The sequence below is a fragment of the Cryptomeria japonica genome, chromosome 8 (assembly GCF_030272615.1).
Source record: "Cryptomeria japonica chromosome 8, Sugi_1.0, whole genome shotgun sequence".
NCBI classification, from domain to species: Eukaryota; Viridiplantae; Streptophyta; class Pinopsida; order Cupressales; family Cupressaceae; genus Cryptomeria; species Cryptomeria japonica.
Window position 1 is genome coordinate 89,764,846 of NC_081412.1, and position 18,036 is coordinate 89,782,881.

Below are 18,036 nucleotides of genomic sequence, written 5' to 3' on the forward strand. Positions count from 1 at the left end.
TCCTCTTCTAAAGAAATGCTAATCAGGGGTCTACCTTTAGGCTTTTTACCCTTAGAGGATGAAGGTCTAGTTTTGATGTATTTCCTCTTCTTCCCACTTTCATAATCCTAGACATCCATGCTGTCCTCAGTGTCAATCGAAGGGTCACTTTCAGACTCCTCTTCCTTTGAGAGGGTAGGGTCAGACCCCTCATCCTCAGAATCCACAGAGGGCTACATCTGAGCAATTTGGTTGGCCTTAAGATGGTCATAAATTAGGACCATAAGGCCTTGGTGCATGGCAGTATCACCCAGTGGGTTCTCTTTGTAGGCCTTAAGGGACACATTCATTGAACAAAGCAGAGAATAAGGTAAGTTAACCTTATCATTGTGCCTAAAGTGATTCAGTAGAACAAAGTGATAACCATAAAATTTTGTGAACCTACCATCTAGAGTGATATAACGCATTAAAACAAAGAGGACCTCCCGCCAGGGTTTGGCAAAAGCCCTAGGCAGGTAGTAGGTTTTGCTCAAGTTTACTAGTCATTTTTTCTCCTTCTCGATATCCGAGTATCTTTCAATAGCTTCCCTACTAACTTTCCTATCTCTATAGAAGTTGCACCCTTCTCTTGTGAGGCCCGTAGCTTGAGAAATTAAATCTTCATCAATTTCTACTGTTTGGTCTCCCATTTTCAACATGCCCTTTTTCCAGTTTTTACAGAAAAAATTGGTGACCATGCCATCTCGATCGTGGAGTCTCTCCATGAATTTCAAGAAGCCACCCTTCTGCAGAATACCCCAAACCTCCTCCTTCTATTTCCATTCTTTATAGCTACTTGGTTCATATTGCCTCCTGTTACCACCCATGTTGTCGTTGTTTAACACCAAATTTTGAAACTTGCAGAGAAAATTAGCCGGAGAGCTTTTCAGAACTATCAAAGTTACCCAAAAAGCATGGGAACTAATGGCATTGGTATTATAATGAATGAGTCTCTCATTATTATAATGACTCGAAGAACTCAAGTCAGTTCTTTTCATAATTATCCTGTCCACCAACTATTTTTGGAGTACTTCTATAATGATCTTTGCAAATGATTTGCCTGACATCTTTGGGGAGTCCTTGTTCTCTCATCCACGTGGTAATTGCTTCTTTGCTAACTACCGCATTGGCAGCCCAGTTAGCAGAGCCATTGGTCTCCCGGTAAATGTGGGAAATGTAGCTTTTTTTAAAGGTTCTAATAAGGTCTATAACAGAGATGATTATGTTGTAGATCGACCATGAAGGTTTTGAAACCCCCTTAAGATAATTTATAATATTGTTTGAGTCCCCTTCAATCCATAGGTAGGGACAATTCCATTTTTTTACTAGGAGGATACCTTGGAGAGCTGCCATAGCTTCAACTTTATGGTTAGTTTGGGTTCCAATAGGGACAACAACCATTTCCTTGCAAATTCCTTTGTCATCTCTTAGAACAGCTCCACAACTTGAAGGACTCGGGTTACCTTTGGCAGCACAGTCAAAATTAACTTTGAACCAACCATGAGGGGGGGTTTGCCATTTGGCTTCAAGCCTTTTATTATGGTTGAGGTTAGGACTGTCGGTACTCTTCATATTCCACACCCTTAAGATATTTGATTCCAGAGAGTTGTTCGAAAAACAAGGACCCTCAATGATCCCTATATTTTCCTGAATCACCCATTGAGTTTTCTGGAACACAATATCCTGATTGAGGGAGACATCCCTGAAGATTCAATTATTTCTTTCTTTCCATAGTCCCCATAGGATGTGAGGAAGAGAGAGCTGCCACAAAGATCTCAAAAAAGACTTAGTCCATTTTATGTTCCAGGAGGAAAACAGATCATTGATGGTATTAGGAAACACCCAGGAAATGCTAAAACTTTTGAGAAATCTTTCCCAGACAAAGGCTGAGAAGGGGTAGTGGATGGCAAGGTGGTCCACAGACTCTTCTTCCTAAAGGCACAGAGCACATCTATTAGGGAAAGCAAAGCCTATGCTTTTTAGGTTGTCAAGGGTCAAGATTTTATTATGGAGGATGGTCCAGAAGAAGAAATTGATCTTGGGGGTAAGGCCTTTAATCTAGACTTTAGACCAGAAGGGATTACCTAAAGGATTGGGGGACAAAACACAATACATAGAGGAAAAAGTTAGGGTACCTTTGGGATCATGTTTCCAAATCAAGGAGTCTTCCTCTTTGTTCAACCATACCGCAGACAAATGGATCTTGAGCTTAGAAAGGCTTGGATGGATGCTTTCAATATTCTGCCATTTATTACCAGCCCAGTACTCAACAACTAAGGAGCCAAAAGTTATTATACAAGAGGGAGCATGGGCGGCCCATTCATTGATTTCTATCAAAGGTTTATCAAAAAGCCAGGGATCCTCCCAGAATTTAACTTTCTTGCCATTACCAACTTTCCAGATCACTCCTTTGGCTATACTTTCTTTGCATTTAGAGGCATAATTCCAAATGTGGGAACCATTAATACTAAGATCTGAATTGATAAAAGAAGAAAGGGAGGAGGACTGAAGAGAGTACTTACTTTGCCAAATTTTACACCATTCAGTATCTAAATGAAACATTCTCCAGACTTGTTTGGACAGAAGAGCTTCATTTAGGGTTCGAATCCTCCTCAAGCCCAAACCTCCATGGCTCTTCGGTTTATAGACCTGGTTCCAGGCCACCAAGGACATTCTTTTCTTGTCCTCAACCCCAGACCAAAGGAATCTTCTTTGAATTTTCTTGATAGCATCAGCATACTTAACTAGAATTCTGAAAAGGCTAAGAGCATATATCAGAATACTTAGAAGAGAGGCTTTAAGAAGTTGGAGCTTTCCAGCCTGACTTAGGAGGGCTCCTTTCCAGCCAGCTAACTTTTTCTGGAATTTGTCCACTAGAGAACTCCAGAAGGAGTCAAGAGGAGCAGTTCCCATTGGGAGACCAAGGTAGTTAGGAGGAAGATCAACAATCCTACACTCTAGGATTCTACTAATTCTCTGTTGTCTTCTCTCCGGGGTGTTGATGAAAAAAAATTCACTTTTTGTCCAGTTGATTAGCTGACCAGAAGTAGAGGCAAACTTACAAAGAGTACTCTTCAAAATTTTAGCTTCAGAGATACTAGATTCCCCCATGATATTAGTATCATCGACAAATTGTTGATGATAACAAACAAGATCTGCTGAGGAAGGGTGGAGACCCTTAAAGGAGCCTTGCAAAACCAAATTTTCCATACTCCTTCCAAAACATTCTGCCATAATAATGAAGAGGATGGGGGAAATAGGATCCCCTTGCCTTAGACCTCTAGAAGCTTGGAAAAAAGGAGAAGGGGAACCATTGATAAGGACATCAAAAGATGCTGAGGTAATAAGTTGGGTAATGAGATCCAAGACTCTGGAGGAGAAACCAAAAGACATGAGAACCTTCAAGAGAAAAGACCAGTCAACCCTATCATAGGCTTTGGAGAGATCAAGCTTGAGGATGAGACCCTGCTTCTTAGCTTTAACAAGAGAATGGATGTTCTCATGGACAGTAATAATAGAGTCAAGAATTTGATGACCAGGGACACAATCATTTTGCTGGTGATTAATAAGAGCAGGAAGGACAAACATCAATCTAGAAGTTAGAACCTTAGAGATAATCTTATAAAAGGAATTGCAAAGACTGATAGGTCTAAATTTGTCCATAGAGTCAGCGCCTTGAGATTTGGGAATAAGAGCCAGAAAAGTGCCATTGATTTCTTTCAAAAGTTTCCTAGCCCCAAAAAATTCCTTGACCCCATTGGAAACATCTTTCCCGACAATGTCCCAAAAATCTTGCAAAAAGAACATAGGGAAACCATCCAGGCCTGATGCTTTGTTACCATCGAAGGAGAAGACAACATTTTTGATTTCCTGATTAGAAGGAATGGAAGAAAGGGAGGCATTCTTATGATCATCAATGAGACAAGGGATGCTATATAGAAAAGAAGATTGAGCTTCAGCATCCAACCTATGTTCCCTCTTTAGCAGTTTCGAAAAAAACCTTTTAGCTTCATTCCTAATTTCATCCTCCTTGATAATCTCCCCGTTATCCACCACGAGTTTGGTAACCCTATTAACTGCTTTATGCTTAATTGTCGACATGTGGAAGAATCTTGTGTTCCTATCTCCTTCCTTAAGCTAGATGCATCTAGATCTCTGCTTCCAAAAGGTTTCCTCTTTGGCAATGATATCATGATATTTTTTAAGAGTCTCATTTTCATCAGCAATGGACACAGTTCTGAAACCATCTTTCTGGATTTGATTTTGTATTTCTTTGAGGTCTTCCTCGACTTTGCTTTTGGCCTAAAAAATGTTCCCAAAGCTGGATTTATTCTAGAGTCTTATGTTATCCTTTACACTTTTAAGCTTCTTAACAACTCTATACATAGCAGTTCCCTCAACTTTAATGCTCCACCATTTCTGGATATTACTTTTGATGTCTGGGTGGAGGGTCCACATTTTTTCAAATCTGAAGGGGAAGTTTCTCCTTCTGTTGATGGAGTCAGCAATGAAAGTGATGGGAAAATGATCTGATCCAACCCGAATGTGGGCTGACAGAGAACAAAAATAATGACTATACTAGTCATCAGAAATGAGAGTCCTATCAAGACGAACTTGGATAAGATCATTACCAGTTCTCTTGTTAGTCCAAGTAAAATTACATCCCTATATTTATAAGTCATTGAGAGCCTGAGAGTTAATGAAATCCATAAGGGCCAACCTACTTTCCAGCTGAGGGGGGCTTCCTCCATATTTTTCCTCCTCTCTCAAAGGAGTATTGAAGTCTCCCATAACTAGCTAACTAAGATTTCTGAAGCTGTCCCTAGCTTGAATAAGTTTTTTCCAGAAGGAATTTCTAGCCTTCAAAGTGTTGGGAGCATAAATGTTGGTGAGGACCCATGAAGTACCATCTTTTAGGTGCTCAAATTTGATACAAGAGAAATTGTTGTCCTGGATGATAACATGCCCTTTGACAGATTTAAGATTCCAAATGGTAGCTATGCCTCCTGAAGCACCTTCAGAACTACCGCCACTAACATTTCCATTTTTGAAAAACTTCAATGATTCAACTTTTTCTTTACTCATTTTGGTTTCTTGAATTAGAAAGATATCAGGTTTACTATTACTTATCATGTTTCTGATAATGTCATGCTTATGGAGATTATTAAGTCCCCTTATATTCCAAGAAATAATCTTCATAGTTACTTACCAATTCCTAACTCCTTAAGAGTCTTCTGGGTTCCATCTGCAATGTTCTTACTGGCCTCCTTGTTTCTGACTGTGTGATTAGAGCGACGACTTGGGGAGGAGGAGGTATACCCGACATCCACTTGAGCTATTCTGCTAGATTTCCTTAGAAGAGAAGTCGAGGGAGTAGTTCCTTTCTTATTCCTATGCTTTGGTACTTTCCACTCAACATCTATCTCAGGAGCTGCTACCAGGTTGCTAAGGATTTTGGAAATTTCTTCTTCGTTTCCCCAATTAGGGGTTCTGAAAGCATTTGAATCATTTAAATAATTGTTAGCTAATTTTGAACTCCAATCTGAGTCCAAGAGGTTCAGGCCCAAAATTGCACATTTTTGGGCTTCTTGTATTTCAAGACTAGGCATGAGCAGAGAGGAATCAGTCTTTTCTTCTTGGGAGATAGGGATTTCTCCTTCCTTTGGTTGATCATTTTTCTCTTGCAGTTTCTTTCCTTTACAAGTATCAGCCACCACTTCAACTATATCATTTGGATAATCAGTCTAATCTTTCTGCTCCCTTGTTTGAGAAGTAACCGTAAAGTTGACAATGGTTGAATCATATCTCAGAGCTTCCTGGGTTGTAGGACTGGAGGTAGAGGCTAAGTGCACTTCCTTCTTCTCCCCCAAGGGATTAAAATGATTTGAGTTTTCTTCTTTATTCTCTGAGTTTTTAATTTGCCATACCATTTTTTCTGGTGTCCTTTGGTTCTCAGAATGGGGCTTAAGCTGCCTGGATTCTACCTTGGGTTTGATGGGACAAGACTTCCCCCAGTGACCTACTTTTTTACAATGGAAGCAGGCAAAGGGAATAGATTCATATTCAATATGTTGCTTCCATGTTCCCAACTTTGATACTAAATCTATATGTTCTGACATATCTGCATCATGGGCTATCCCTACGTAGAACCTAGCATGAGTGAGTCTCCTTTTTGAAGCTGTTACTAGGTCTATAGAAAGCAGTTCACCAAAAGAGTTTGCGATTCCAAAGAAGATACTTTCTGCCCAATATTCTAGAGGCAAGCTTGACAGCTTTACCCAAACAACAACTAGGGACTCCCATAGAGAAACATAAGTTTATCTTCTTCGCAAGAAAAAGAAAAAGATAGAAGGCCTTTAGGTAAAGCCGAAATTTCTACATTACCCTTGAGGGCCCATTTTTGTTTGACATAGGCCCTAACAACTTCAATGTTAGGATGTGGTCCCATAAATTTGCCTACCAAAGAGTTTGACATACTATTTATATTATGATCCAAGACCAGATCAAGGATAGAGATAGCGAACTTACCTCCAGAAGGACCAGAAATATTATTGACAAGAGGAAATGAGGATTTACCAGTTGGTCTAGTTCCAAAGAGGGAAGACCATTTTTTTAATTCTTTTCCGCTCTCCCCAGAGCCATCACATGGGATGGGCCCCTCGCTGGTCCCTTCCCCCAAGGGCCCAGCGGAACCCACTGTCTCCTCTGGCAGAGTACCACCAGTCTGCTGAATAGTAGCAGCATCCGGAAAGTCCGAAGGCTTATCCTTCTCTCCTATGGGACCAGCTACAATCTGGACACTCCCACCATTGGAACCAGAGTTCCCGCCTTGCAGAGAATTTGAATTTTGAATTCCCCCATTGCCGCTTACTGCTCCTTCTCCCATTGCTGTCTCTTCCCTGTGAATTGTTAGATGCTATGCTTTAGTTCATTAATCAGTTAATCAATTGTAATAACCTATAAGGTGATGAGCCTTCCTTCGAGCAGTGAGCCTTCCTCCGAGTAGTAGCCCTTTTGTAATTGAGAAGTGAGCTCTGGGTAGTGTGCCTGAAAGCAAGTGCATTCCCCTTATGTAATATTATCATACTTCCCGCCATAGTATAATAATATTGTGGGTAATCAATCCCACTGTGGTTTTTCCCTTTTTGGGTTTCCACATAAAAATATTGGTGTCATGGTTGTGTGGTTGTTTACTTTATGTTTCTGTACTTTGCTTTCTTTCTTATGCATCCGATGGATTAAGGTGCAACTTAATAAGCTAGAAAATTGCAAAACACTGATTCACCCCTGCTCTCAGTGTTAATTGATTCCAACAATTGGTATCATATCCTAGATCCTAAAAAAAAGTCTAATAGCTTGAGGAAGATCCGGAAGATTGAATCAATGGACTTCGGTTTGCAAAGACAACTTAGTGTGGCACTTGAAGATATTGATGCAACAAGAAAAGAAGTGAGTTCCCTAAAAGGAAACCTAAATGCAACCGAAGACTTCATTGAGACCCTAAAAGATCAAGTGAGCACATCTAGAGAAAAGAGAAAGGAGCTGATGGATGAACTAAAGGAGAAAGAAGAACAAATCATAAACAATCAAGGCCTACAAGACAAGACATATGAATATGAGAAGCTGACTAGGGAGAATGTAGTCTTGAAGAATGAAATACAATCCATTGTAATGAACTTGACCAAGGAGATTGAAGACTGGAAGAAGAATGAAGAAACTGTGACTCAGTCACTGATGGACAGATCTGATGAATGTTGCAAATTGACATATGAGAATGATTAGTTGAAGCTTGAATTAGTGCAATGCAAGAATGATGGTCAAGAAATTGAAAGGTAGATCATAATTCTGAGAGATTAGGTTTCTACTACTAATGAATACAAAGAAAAATTCAAAACTAATTCAACCTGATTGGATGAGATGTTGGAAAGTTAGAGACATGGGAAAGACATGTGAGGACTTGGATTTGAGAAAGAAGAATCCTTTGGTTTTGGTTAGAACAATCATCAACAAAAGAACAAGAAACCTTTGGTAAGACAACCTAATGCCTATAAATTTAGTGGTAAATGTTTTTTTTGTGGTAAATTCAGTCATATGACAAGTAAATGAAGAAGTACGATGAATAATGAAATTGTAAAGGAAGGAAACCTCAAGAACTTACCTGTATATTATGAAATTGTTGATGATCAAGATCAAAGGCCTATTGAAGAAGTTGTTGTACAGTATATGAATTTTTTTAGTAAAACATTGATAGAGTTGTCATCCATGATTCCTAAGGAATTATATGACATTTTGGAAGCCCGAAGGCATACAACAAGTATTGAGGATGAGAGAATAAAGGAGTATGTACAAGTAAACTTATCCTCTGCCATTTCCAAAGATTAAGTTATTAGATTTTTGAAGCTTGCAAAAGAATATTTTGAAGTAAAAAGAGGGTAAATAAGCTTATGCTCGGGAAGATAGATGAGGTAACCAAAGAGATTGAGACGATTTTGAAACAGTTTTTGATAGACTACAGAATTGATGTGAATCTAGAAGAGCCATCTCAGGACACATCTATTTTGGAAGTTCATGTAGTTTTTCCTAACGAGTAGAAAGTTCAATCATTTGATAAATCCATTCTGGAAGAGCAACCCAGGGTGCATACCACAATTGATGTTGATATTGCCAATGTTGATATCTCCGGTGAAACTCTATAGGATCCTCTAGTAATTGAATTTGTATCAGATAAGGTAGCTAAGGAGACAGTTGATGTGGACATAGATAAAGATGGTAATAAGGATGAGAGTGAAAAGGAGAGAGAAAAGGAGAAAGGAGAGAAGGAGGTAGATCAGGCTCTGACAATGGTGGCAAGAGACACTAGTTCTACCAAAGGGAAACAAATTGCTACTGACTCAGATGACTTTGGTCAAGGACCTATTTACCTGAGCTCATTATCTCTAATTCAAGAACTAAAATTGGTGACTCTCGCTCAAGTCAAATCCAATGAGGACTTTCTTAAGTCCCATTTGTTGATAAAGAGTTGATATCATTGGCAAGAGACATGTTGGAGAAAATTATGCCATCTTTCAAACCAGATACATCTAATACCTCCGATAAGCTTAAAAGTATGTTGAATGTTGTTGGTTCTTATTTTGAGTCTTTGGAGAAGGAAAAAGATATTAAATTTTTGAATCAATTCAATGATATGAGATTAAAATAATTTTTGAAAATGATTGAGGATGATAGAGTCAGTTTGGTTATTACATTGAAAATTATTCAAGATGTTCTTGATGAAGGAGGTAATATACAAGTCATGTCTAATTTTGTCGAAGTTCACTATAGACATTGACAATAAAATAAGGGAATGTGAAGGCGATCTAGTGACCATATCTCAGTCATATGCACCACAATCAGTCCTAACTAGCAATTTTGAACCCCATGTTTTGAGTGTATTGAACAAGATTAAGAGTCTAAACCAAGAAAATAATAGAATTTTGGATAGAGTAGCAGAAGTAAGGAGTCTTATCATTACACAGATAGATTCTTTTATGAGTAGCATGCAAGATGCTAAGGATGCACTGAATAAATTTGTTTCAGCAGATAGACAGGGAGCAAAAATGCATGCTTACCTTTTCAATGGAATGATCAACATTTTGGAGAGCTTGAAGAAGGCATAGGATAATCATTTGTTGTCCCTTAAGACAATTTTTGTAGATATCTTCAATTTTTTGTGAGCAGTTGTACATATCCTTGTATATAAGTTTTGGCGGATTCCTATCTTTGTCATTGCTATCAAAGGGAGAGAGAGAGAAGAGTGAAAAAATGGTGTGAACTCTCGGGGGGAGTTTCTATATTCATGGTGATTTGAAATTTTGAATTTTTGCAATCTTGAGTGTACAATTCATTTTTCCTAGTGTTGCCATCAATCCCAAAGGGGGAGATTTTTGGCAAGAGACACTATTCTGGTGAAGATTGGTGCATGATAGATGCTTAGGGGTTGTCATTGATGGCAACTCAATTTGATAATCACATCCGGTGTATATAGATTTAACTTACCAAAAGTCATATTGTTCATAGGCATAAGTCTGGAAGGTGGAACACAGTAATCGATAGAGCATGAGATCATGGTGTACATCTTGACATTGGTGTTATAATTTTCATTCGAGGTAGCTTATCTTGTGATCCCAATATTCGGTATTGATTCATGAGCAAGTTTAGAGATCCGGTCTTCGGTAATTTAGTTTGAGCAGAGCTATCTTGCTGTAACGTGTGTTGCAAAATCATTGGGTTAATTTTAGTGATCAGTTTCATGTTTGAGGTGATTGGGTTGACTTATGGGAAGCATATTATCATGTTATTTTATCCGCATTTTGATATGTGGTTGGATTGAGCTAACTTGATGATACACATTTCATGTTACGTGTTATGTAGTTTTTGGAAGCCAACATGGTTAATGATTCTTTTTGTTGATATGGATATATAAGATTGACTTGGTTGATCATTTTGGTGGGTGTTATGAGTGAAAAAAGGATGTATGAGCGAATTTGCAAGGTTGGTGAATGTAATTGAAGATTTTGGTGCTCTGGTGCATGACAGTGCAAGATAATAGAGCAGAGAGACAAAATAGTTGCAGAACTTAATTTGAGCCTAATCGGAATTGCATTTTGGCATAGTTAGATTCTATACTCCAGTTCATTCATCAATGTAATCAATTGTAATAGCCTATAAGGTAGTGAGCCTTCCTTTGGGTAATAACCCTTTGTAATTGAGAAGTGAGCTCTACACAATGTGCCTGAATGGAAGTGCATTCCCCTTATGTAATATTATCATACTCTTGGCCATAGTATATTAATATCGTGGGTACTCAATCCCACCATGGTTTTTCCCTTTCTGGAATTCCATGTAAAAATCTTGGTGTTATGGTTGTGTGGTTGTTTACTTTATGTTTCTGCACTTTTCTTTCTTTCTTATGCATCTGATGGATTAATGTGCAGCTTAATAAGTTAGAAAATCACAAAACATTGATCCACCCCCCCTCTCTATGTTCATTTATTCCAAAATATACAACATTCATAAATGTTCAATGTCCATATATAATGTATATCAATGTCTCCTTATCAACATTACATAAAACATCATAAGATTACATATCACATCATGTACAAGTAACCTGTCACAAATATACATCATCTACTACAAATAAATAATCATAAGGTACAACTGCTCCATAACACAAGATCTGATGAAATAGAAACATCCATCACGCTCACAAACATCCAACATAGAGAAATATCCCATTGGAAGAAATCCATCAACCACCCAACTATGTGGAACCAAAAAGGTACCACCCCTTGTGCCCAGAGAATGATATAAGGTACCACACATTAAGCTTAGACTGACACCAAACTTCCAAAGAACAACAAATAATATAAATTCGAATCAATAACACAAGGCATAGGACCATATATAAATAAAGACAAATGCTAGAGACTTCCATGAAACATAGTTAAGACCAAGGACACATATGTAGGGAGAAGTGTCATTGCATGCTAACAACTAGAACTCCAAGCATCCTTACTGGGAACCTCTCGGTAGTCTAGACCTCTAGAAATCCTTACATGGAACCTCTACGTAGGTTGCACTCATGCGGAACCAACTCAACCTCTCATGAAGACAAGGGAGTACAGTCATGCCATCAAGGCCTTCCTAATCTCATCTTGAGCCTATACTAGCACTCTAGGTCGTGAGTGGGGCACCAAAAACATATTATTATCTTATTAATGTGAAAACTACCCAACCCCTAAATAATTTAGTTAAGGTTATCACTTATTTAAAAATAACTTCCAAGAGGTCTCTAGCATCCCTCCAGGCATCTTTACAAGGAACCCTCTTGGTAGTGACCTTGACGCTCATTGAAAGCCACTTCCCCTAATATGTTCCTATGATCTAGAGATAGCATACAAATCAAAAATATCCAATACATCTCATATGCATAATCAAAGGTTCTTACAAAACTAAACCTCCATAATAAAACTAATCCATGATCATAATTCCAACTGATCACAACTTATGCCGTATTAAGAAACATCATGTTAAATCCATCAAAATTCCAATAAATTGATTCTAGAAAATATCTCAATAATCTCAAGTCCACAATTAATTCTCTGGTCTGATATAGATCGACGAAAACAATCCAAAATTTTAAAAAATATCAAAATATCAAAATTTATTAGAATAGCGCATATAATAAATCTTTTAGCACTTTCACTTAATTAAAATGATACTTTCATAAGTTAGTTTAGCGCATGTAAGATATTATTTAGTACCTATGAATAAAGTTTTAGCACATAAAAAACACCAAGTAGTGCTTATGAAACTCAATTTAGCGCTTTTGTCGCACAGACTGGCACATCCACAAATTAGTGTAGCACTTATGAAAAATATATTAGCGCATATACAAAATACAAAAATTACGACTCAGATAAGTATCAAATCCAAAATCTGACACTCGAAAACATGATTTGAAGCTCAAAGCTTGACACAAATTACTTCCAAGAAGCAAATCATCAATAGAAGACAAATACTCGATTTGTAAATTAAATTAAAATCTCACGAAAATTACCACGACAAAACCCAAAATCACCAGACTCTCAAAAACACCAATTACCAAATTTTGTATAAGGGGATACAAATTCAATGATAGGAATGCACAAACGAATTTCTTGCACAACTATGAAAATAATCACAAAAGGGTTAGATTACAGAGAACAAGTCTTTCAATTCACAAAAACTCTCGCACATAAATATACCTCGATAAATTCCCAAAATTCCCGTAAATATACAATAATGGAAAATTCAAGTTATAATAATATTAATAACAATAATTTATTAATTTCTCCCCAATAAACCTAGAAGACAAATATTCAAACATGAAGAAAACAATCTTTTCTTTTCTCGAAAATAAAATCAAAATCAAATACAAAGGTAATAGAAACCTCCAACTTGGAATATAGAAGAAAGGTCTAAATCTGAGAGATGAATACAGATGCAACCTCAATCCAGAATTCACTAGAGAAAATCCACAATGAACAATAAATCTTCCAATACGCAAAACCCACGATCAATTGCACAAAATAACATCAAGATCATCATCACATCCATTATAATCATGAAGAAATGTTAGCTCATAACATGATATCATCATATGTAAAAATATGAATAAAAAACCAATCATAAATCTCAACATCAACATTGTCCACAATGTATCATCATCCATATAGAGCATAATGTATCATCTATCAACATGTAATAACTATTATCCACTAGAATCATCAAGCATAAACAAAACCATAATATCTACCAAGAGTATCATATATGTATCCTCAGCAAGTCCATGAATGTCTAAAAATATATCAAAATAATAGTGTATCAAAGAGGGACACTACAAATTATCTCTACCAATTTCAATTGTTGTATCTTATAATTTTTTTAATTATATTCTATAATATAATATTTAAAAATAAAAAAATTTAAAACTAAAAAATAATCTAAAAGATAAATATTTCAAGAAAAATAAATGTTAAAAATATACACACTAACCTAATAGGCAATTTTATTAGAAAAGTGCATCATATACCTCTAAATAATTTGAAAAAAACAAAACAAATAGTAACGACCTTTTCAAAATGAAAATAGCAGAGATCCTATGAAATTATGTTTAAACATAAATTACTAAGTTGCATTTCCCTCCAAACATAAGTTTAAAGTCATGTTTCATATAAGGGAGAGTACTAATCATGTCTAATTACTAAACACCATGTGAGTAGAGGAGAATAAAATTTCTCATGTGTTCCTACAATAATATAGTTCTATACATCAGAAAAATATGACAATAAAATAAATTTTGTAAAATTATAAAATTATGTATTTCAATAATAATATGATTTTATAAAATATGCATTTAAAAAATGAACAACATTAAAAATAGTAAACATTTTAACAAAAATAAGAACCTTAAATATTTTTAACAATATAACATATATTCCAATCTAAAATGTGACTCATAAAAGATATATCATAAGTCACTATATAGTTTAAACCGCTTATTACAAAAAGATATATTTTATTTCTTAGACTCAATCACTATATTAAATCTTATTAAAAATTTTAAGCATGATGAAATGCATGATTAAAAAAAAAGGATAGTCTTAGGGTATGTGCATCAAGATGGTGAACAAAAAGGGGGTCAAAATGTGCCACTTTCTTTTTTTTGTTTGAAATCTACTAAACTTGAACATAGAAGAGAAATTTGGGACTCGTGCAATCAAAATTTGAAGATACAAAAATACCAAGATTGTAATACTCAGAATCTAGTTTCTAATCTACTAAAGTTTTTCAAAAATGGATTATATTAAGAGGGTCAAATCCTTCCTGCACACAAAAGTATTCCTATCTTTTTCAGCAAAACATAACAAAGTGTCTAGTGTGTGGGTCAAAAGAATTATAGTTGCATTTAGTATTTTGAAAAACCATTTGGTAGAAAGATAGTTAAGAGTGAATAATTAAAGTTGTGTTTTTTTATTAATTATTTTTTCAAATGACTTTTCTCAATAAACCTATTAATTGAGTGATCAATCAAATTTTGTTCCATATCTTGCAAGCATTTCTTAGGTGCATTAAAAAGAAAACAATCATATAATGACACCTCTATCCACCTAATAGCATAAAATAATATTCATATTTACATAAACTTTGTAAATTCTCCTTACCAATATATACTTCAATGCTTTGCAAAAAAATCACTTAGACCATGATTGTCTCTATTAGTTCAAATAAATTATGATTTTCATGAAGATGACCAACTTTATAAACATCCCATATATCCATAATTGTATCCTTTTTAGGATTAATAACCAAATTTAACCCATTTATCAAATCATCATCCAAATCCATACAAAAAATTTCAAATAAAAATTCTAATAGTTTAGAATATAATCCTATACCAAACATCTCATGGATACTTTTTTTTTTTTGATCGGTAATTTTTTGTTATATATTGATTTCCAAGAAAAAGAGCTACAATAATCCGAGGCCATACAGTTTTCAACATCGGCCCAAAAAACTAACAGTCCTAGCCTACTATGAAGAGCGTTCAAGCTAAAACGGAAATAAAACCAGTATTGTGCGTTTCTGCACTAGATATTATAGTCATCCATAAAATATTGTTTTTTTTAAAAACCAACAAATAGCAGAAAGCAAAACGGATTTTTAGCACCATATCCACTCAGTCAGCATCACTCTAGTTCGTTTGCTTCTCCTCCTCATTTGCAATGTCTGCCAGAGCTTTTCCTTTGGCTGCTTCGGTCTTCATCTTTGGGATGCAATCCAAATTCCCAAAGTCTGGGTCTCCATCTAGACTTGCTAAAAACTGGACCGCCCGCCCTTCCTCAAACCGGTCTCGCAGTTCCCTCCCCACCTCCATGCGCGCCACCACCTTGAGGGCTTTCAGTATCTCATCTGTTCTTATTAGTTTGACGCAGAGCTTCATGGCTTCCCAGCTTATGCGAGCTCACTCTCTGTATTGCTCCTTTATTCGATTCTCTGGCCCTCGAACAAAGGGTAATATCTCCTCCTCGACATCTCCTTCCTGAATACGGATTCCAGTTTGAGGGATCACCCACTCCAAAATGGAGTCGAGGTTGATCAAATAGTCCCCGTTAATCAACTTTATCATTGTGAGCTTAATTTTTTCCACCTCTGGTACAAATTCGCAAGCCCAGGCCATAATCAAGGAATAAACCTCCATATTCATCCTGTACCTGAAATGAATGTGCACCAACTCCTCCCCCAACATTAGGCGTGCTCCACTCCACAGTTTCTCTTCCTTGTATTTGAAGAGTCCTTGCATTCTTTTGTCCAACACCGTTCCCAGAAAAGGAACTAGTTTCTTCTCTATTCTTAGGGTAAAATTTGCCTCCATTGAACCTACTCAAAAACTGTTAACTCCACACACTACACTGCAAAAGACATACAAATCCTTATTAATCCTATTCTTTGATGATACATTTCTCATAAACCAAAATAGCAATTCCTCTGTCGTCGTTTGTGACGGGTCATAAATGCATAATCAATGATATAAATGGAAAAAGATTTCATGGCAGATTTACTGTCCTCTGCAATTGTCTCGAATAGATACTTTGCGCTTGGTAATCGCCTCATTAATTGCAGTGCCTTTGAAAAGGCATACTTGTCCTTATGGGCTATCTTGCGTGCTCATTGATTTTTTCATGCTTCTAGGACTGCATTAATTCCATTTCCACACACTGCCATCTCCCTTCCACCACTTGGCCATTTGGCTTGTCATGTCACATCCTATGTTGGAGAGGAGGTCTGCCACTGCATTGGCACCTCGCCTGAAATGGGAGACTCGAAAATCCTTAAAGAAGTTGAGTTTTTCTCGAATGATCTCCACCCAATGGGATAATTTCCATGAAGGGGTGTTGCCCTTCACTATTGCATTGATAATCACTTGGGAGTCTCCTTCCAGGTGCAACTTTGGGATTTTCATGTTTATAGCCAATTCAGTGGCCATTAGTGTTGCTTGTGCCTCTGCTTCGTTATTTGTTCCATCCTGTAATCATCTTGCACCCTTTAAAAGGATGACCCCTTTATCATTTCTTGCTACTCCCACTCCTGAGGTTCCCAGATTTCCCCTAGATGCCCCATCAAAGTTTATTTTTATCCACTCCTTAGTTGGTGGTTCCCATTTAACCTCTTCTTTTTCTAAAGGGGGGTTAACCCTCAAAGACCCATTAATAGGTTGGCAATTAACAAATGACCAATTGGTTTGAATCATTTTGTCCTCACTAGTATAGGGGTGTTTTGCTAGATTATGGTTTCTGGCTGCCGCTGAGACTGATTCAGCTATCGCTCTTTCAACTCTTAATAGAAAACTCTCCATTGAGTCTTCTTTCTCTTGGAATATCCTTCTGTTTCTTTCCTTCCAAATCTCCCATATTACCAGGGATGGCGCCACTATCCATAGACTGGAAAAGATTGATCTACGGCTCGGTATATTCTAGCTAGAGAAAAGGTCAAGGACTGTATTAGGTAGAGGAGCCATCCATCCTAGCTTCCCTAAAAGGAAGCTCCAGACCGTTTTCACTTCCTCACATTGTAGAAGCAAGTGATCCAGGGATTCCTCTACCTTCTTGCACATTATGCATCTGAACGGGCCCAAGAAGCCCAGTTTGCGCATTCTTTCCCCTGTCAGGATGCGCTTTTTCAGAGCCAGCCATGTGAAGACTCCTACTTTTGGTAGAATTGGGGAGCTCCACATAAGTTTTGTTGGACATTCCTTTCTTTCTTCCATTTTATCAAGAATGCAGTAACCAATCTTCACCAAGTACTGCCCTGATTTTGAACCACACCATCTCATAGTGTCTTCCTTTGCAGACAACATAGGGGTGTACTCCTGCATGATCGCCTTTAACATCTCTTTTTGATTTGTTGGTAATGGTAGATTTTCTACGTCTTTCCATTCGCACATACCTACCCCCTGGACCTTGCTTTTCAAGAGAAAATCTCCTACCTTTTCTCCCCACTGGATTCTAGTAACCTGTTTAATATTCTCAATATCTTGTCTATCTAAAAGAACTGGTCTCCCTTCCCATGAACTGGTCCAGAAATTGGCCATTGTCCCATTACCTATTTCCCAAGTGATGTGTTCAGTGATGGCATGTCTGCATGAGGTAATAAAATTCCATATGGCTGAGCCTTTTGGTAAGGTGGTGATTGTGAATATTTGTTCCCTGCTCATCGAATCCAGATACTTGTGTTTTAAAATTCATACCCATTTCTAGTTTGGCTGAGCGTAGATCTGCCAAATCACTTTTGCCCCCATTGCTTCATTTAAAAGTTTCTAGTTTCTCAGTCCTACTCCCCCTGCCAGTTTGTCTTGGCAGACTTTATCCCACGCAACCAAAGGAATTTTGTCATTTGTTTCTTTTCCATTCCACAAAAATTTTCTCATCCCCCTGT

General features: G+C 37.1%; 1 protein-coding gene across 1 annotated transcript; it reads right to left on the reverse strand.

The window, feature by feature from the left end:
- Positions 1 to 17,074: 17,074 nt before the first annotated feature.
- LOC131079633 (uncharacterized) lies at positions 17,075 to 17,692 on the reverse strand. The gene has a single exon (XM_058017639.2). It carries the CDS (start codon positions 17,690 to 17,692, stop codon positions 17,075 to 17,077), a length of 618 nt encoding a protein of 205 aa, XP_057873622.1.
- Between the last annotated feature and the right edge of the window lie 344 nt (positions 17,693 to 18,036).

What these genes read in the sequence shown, in the direction of transcription:
- LOC131079633 (XM_058017639.2), bottom strand. Translation starts at nt 17,692, where the DNA reads ATGGCCAATTTCTGGACCAGTTCATGGGAAGGGAGACCAGTTCTTTTA.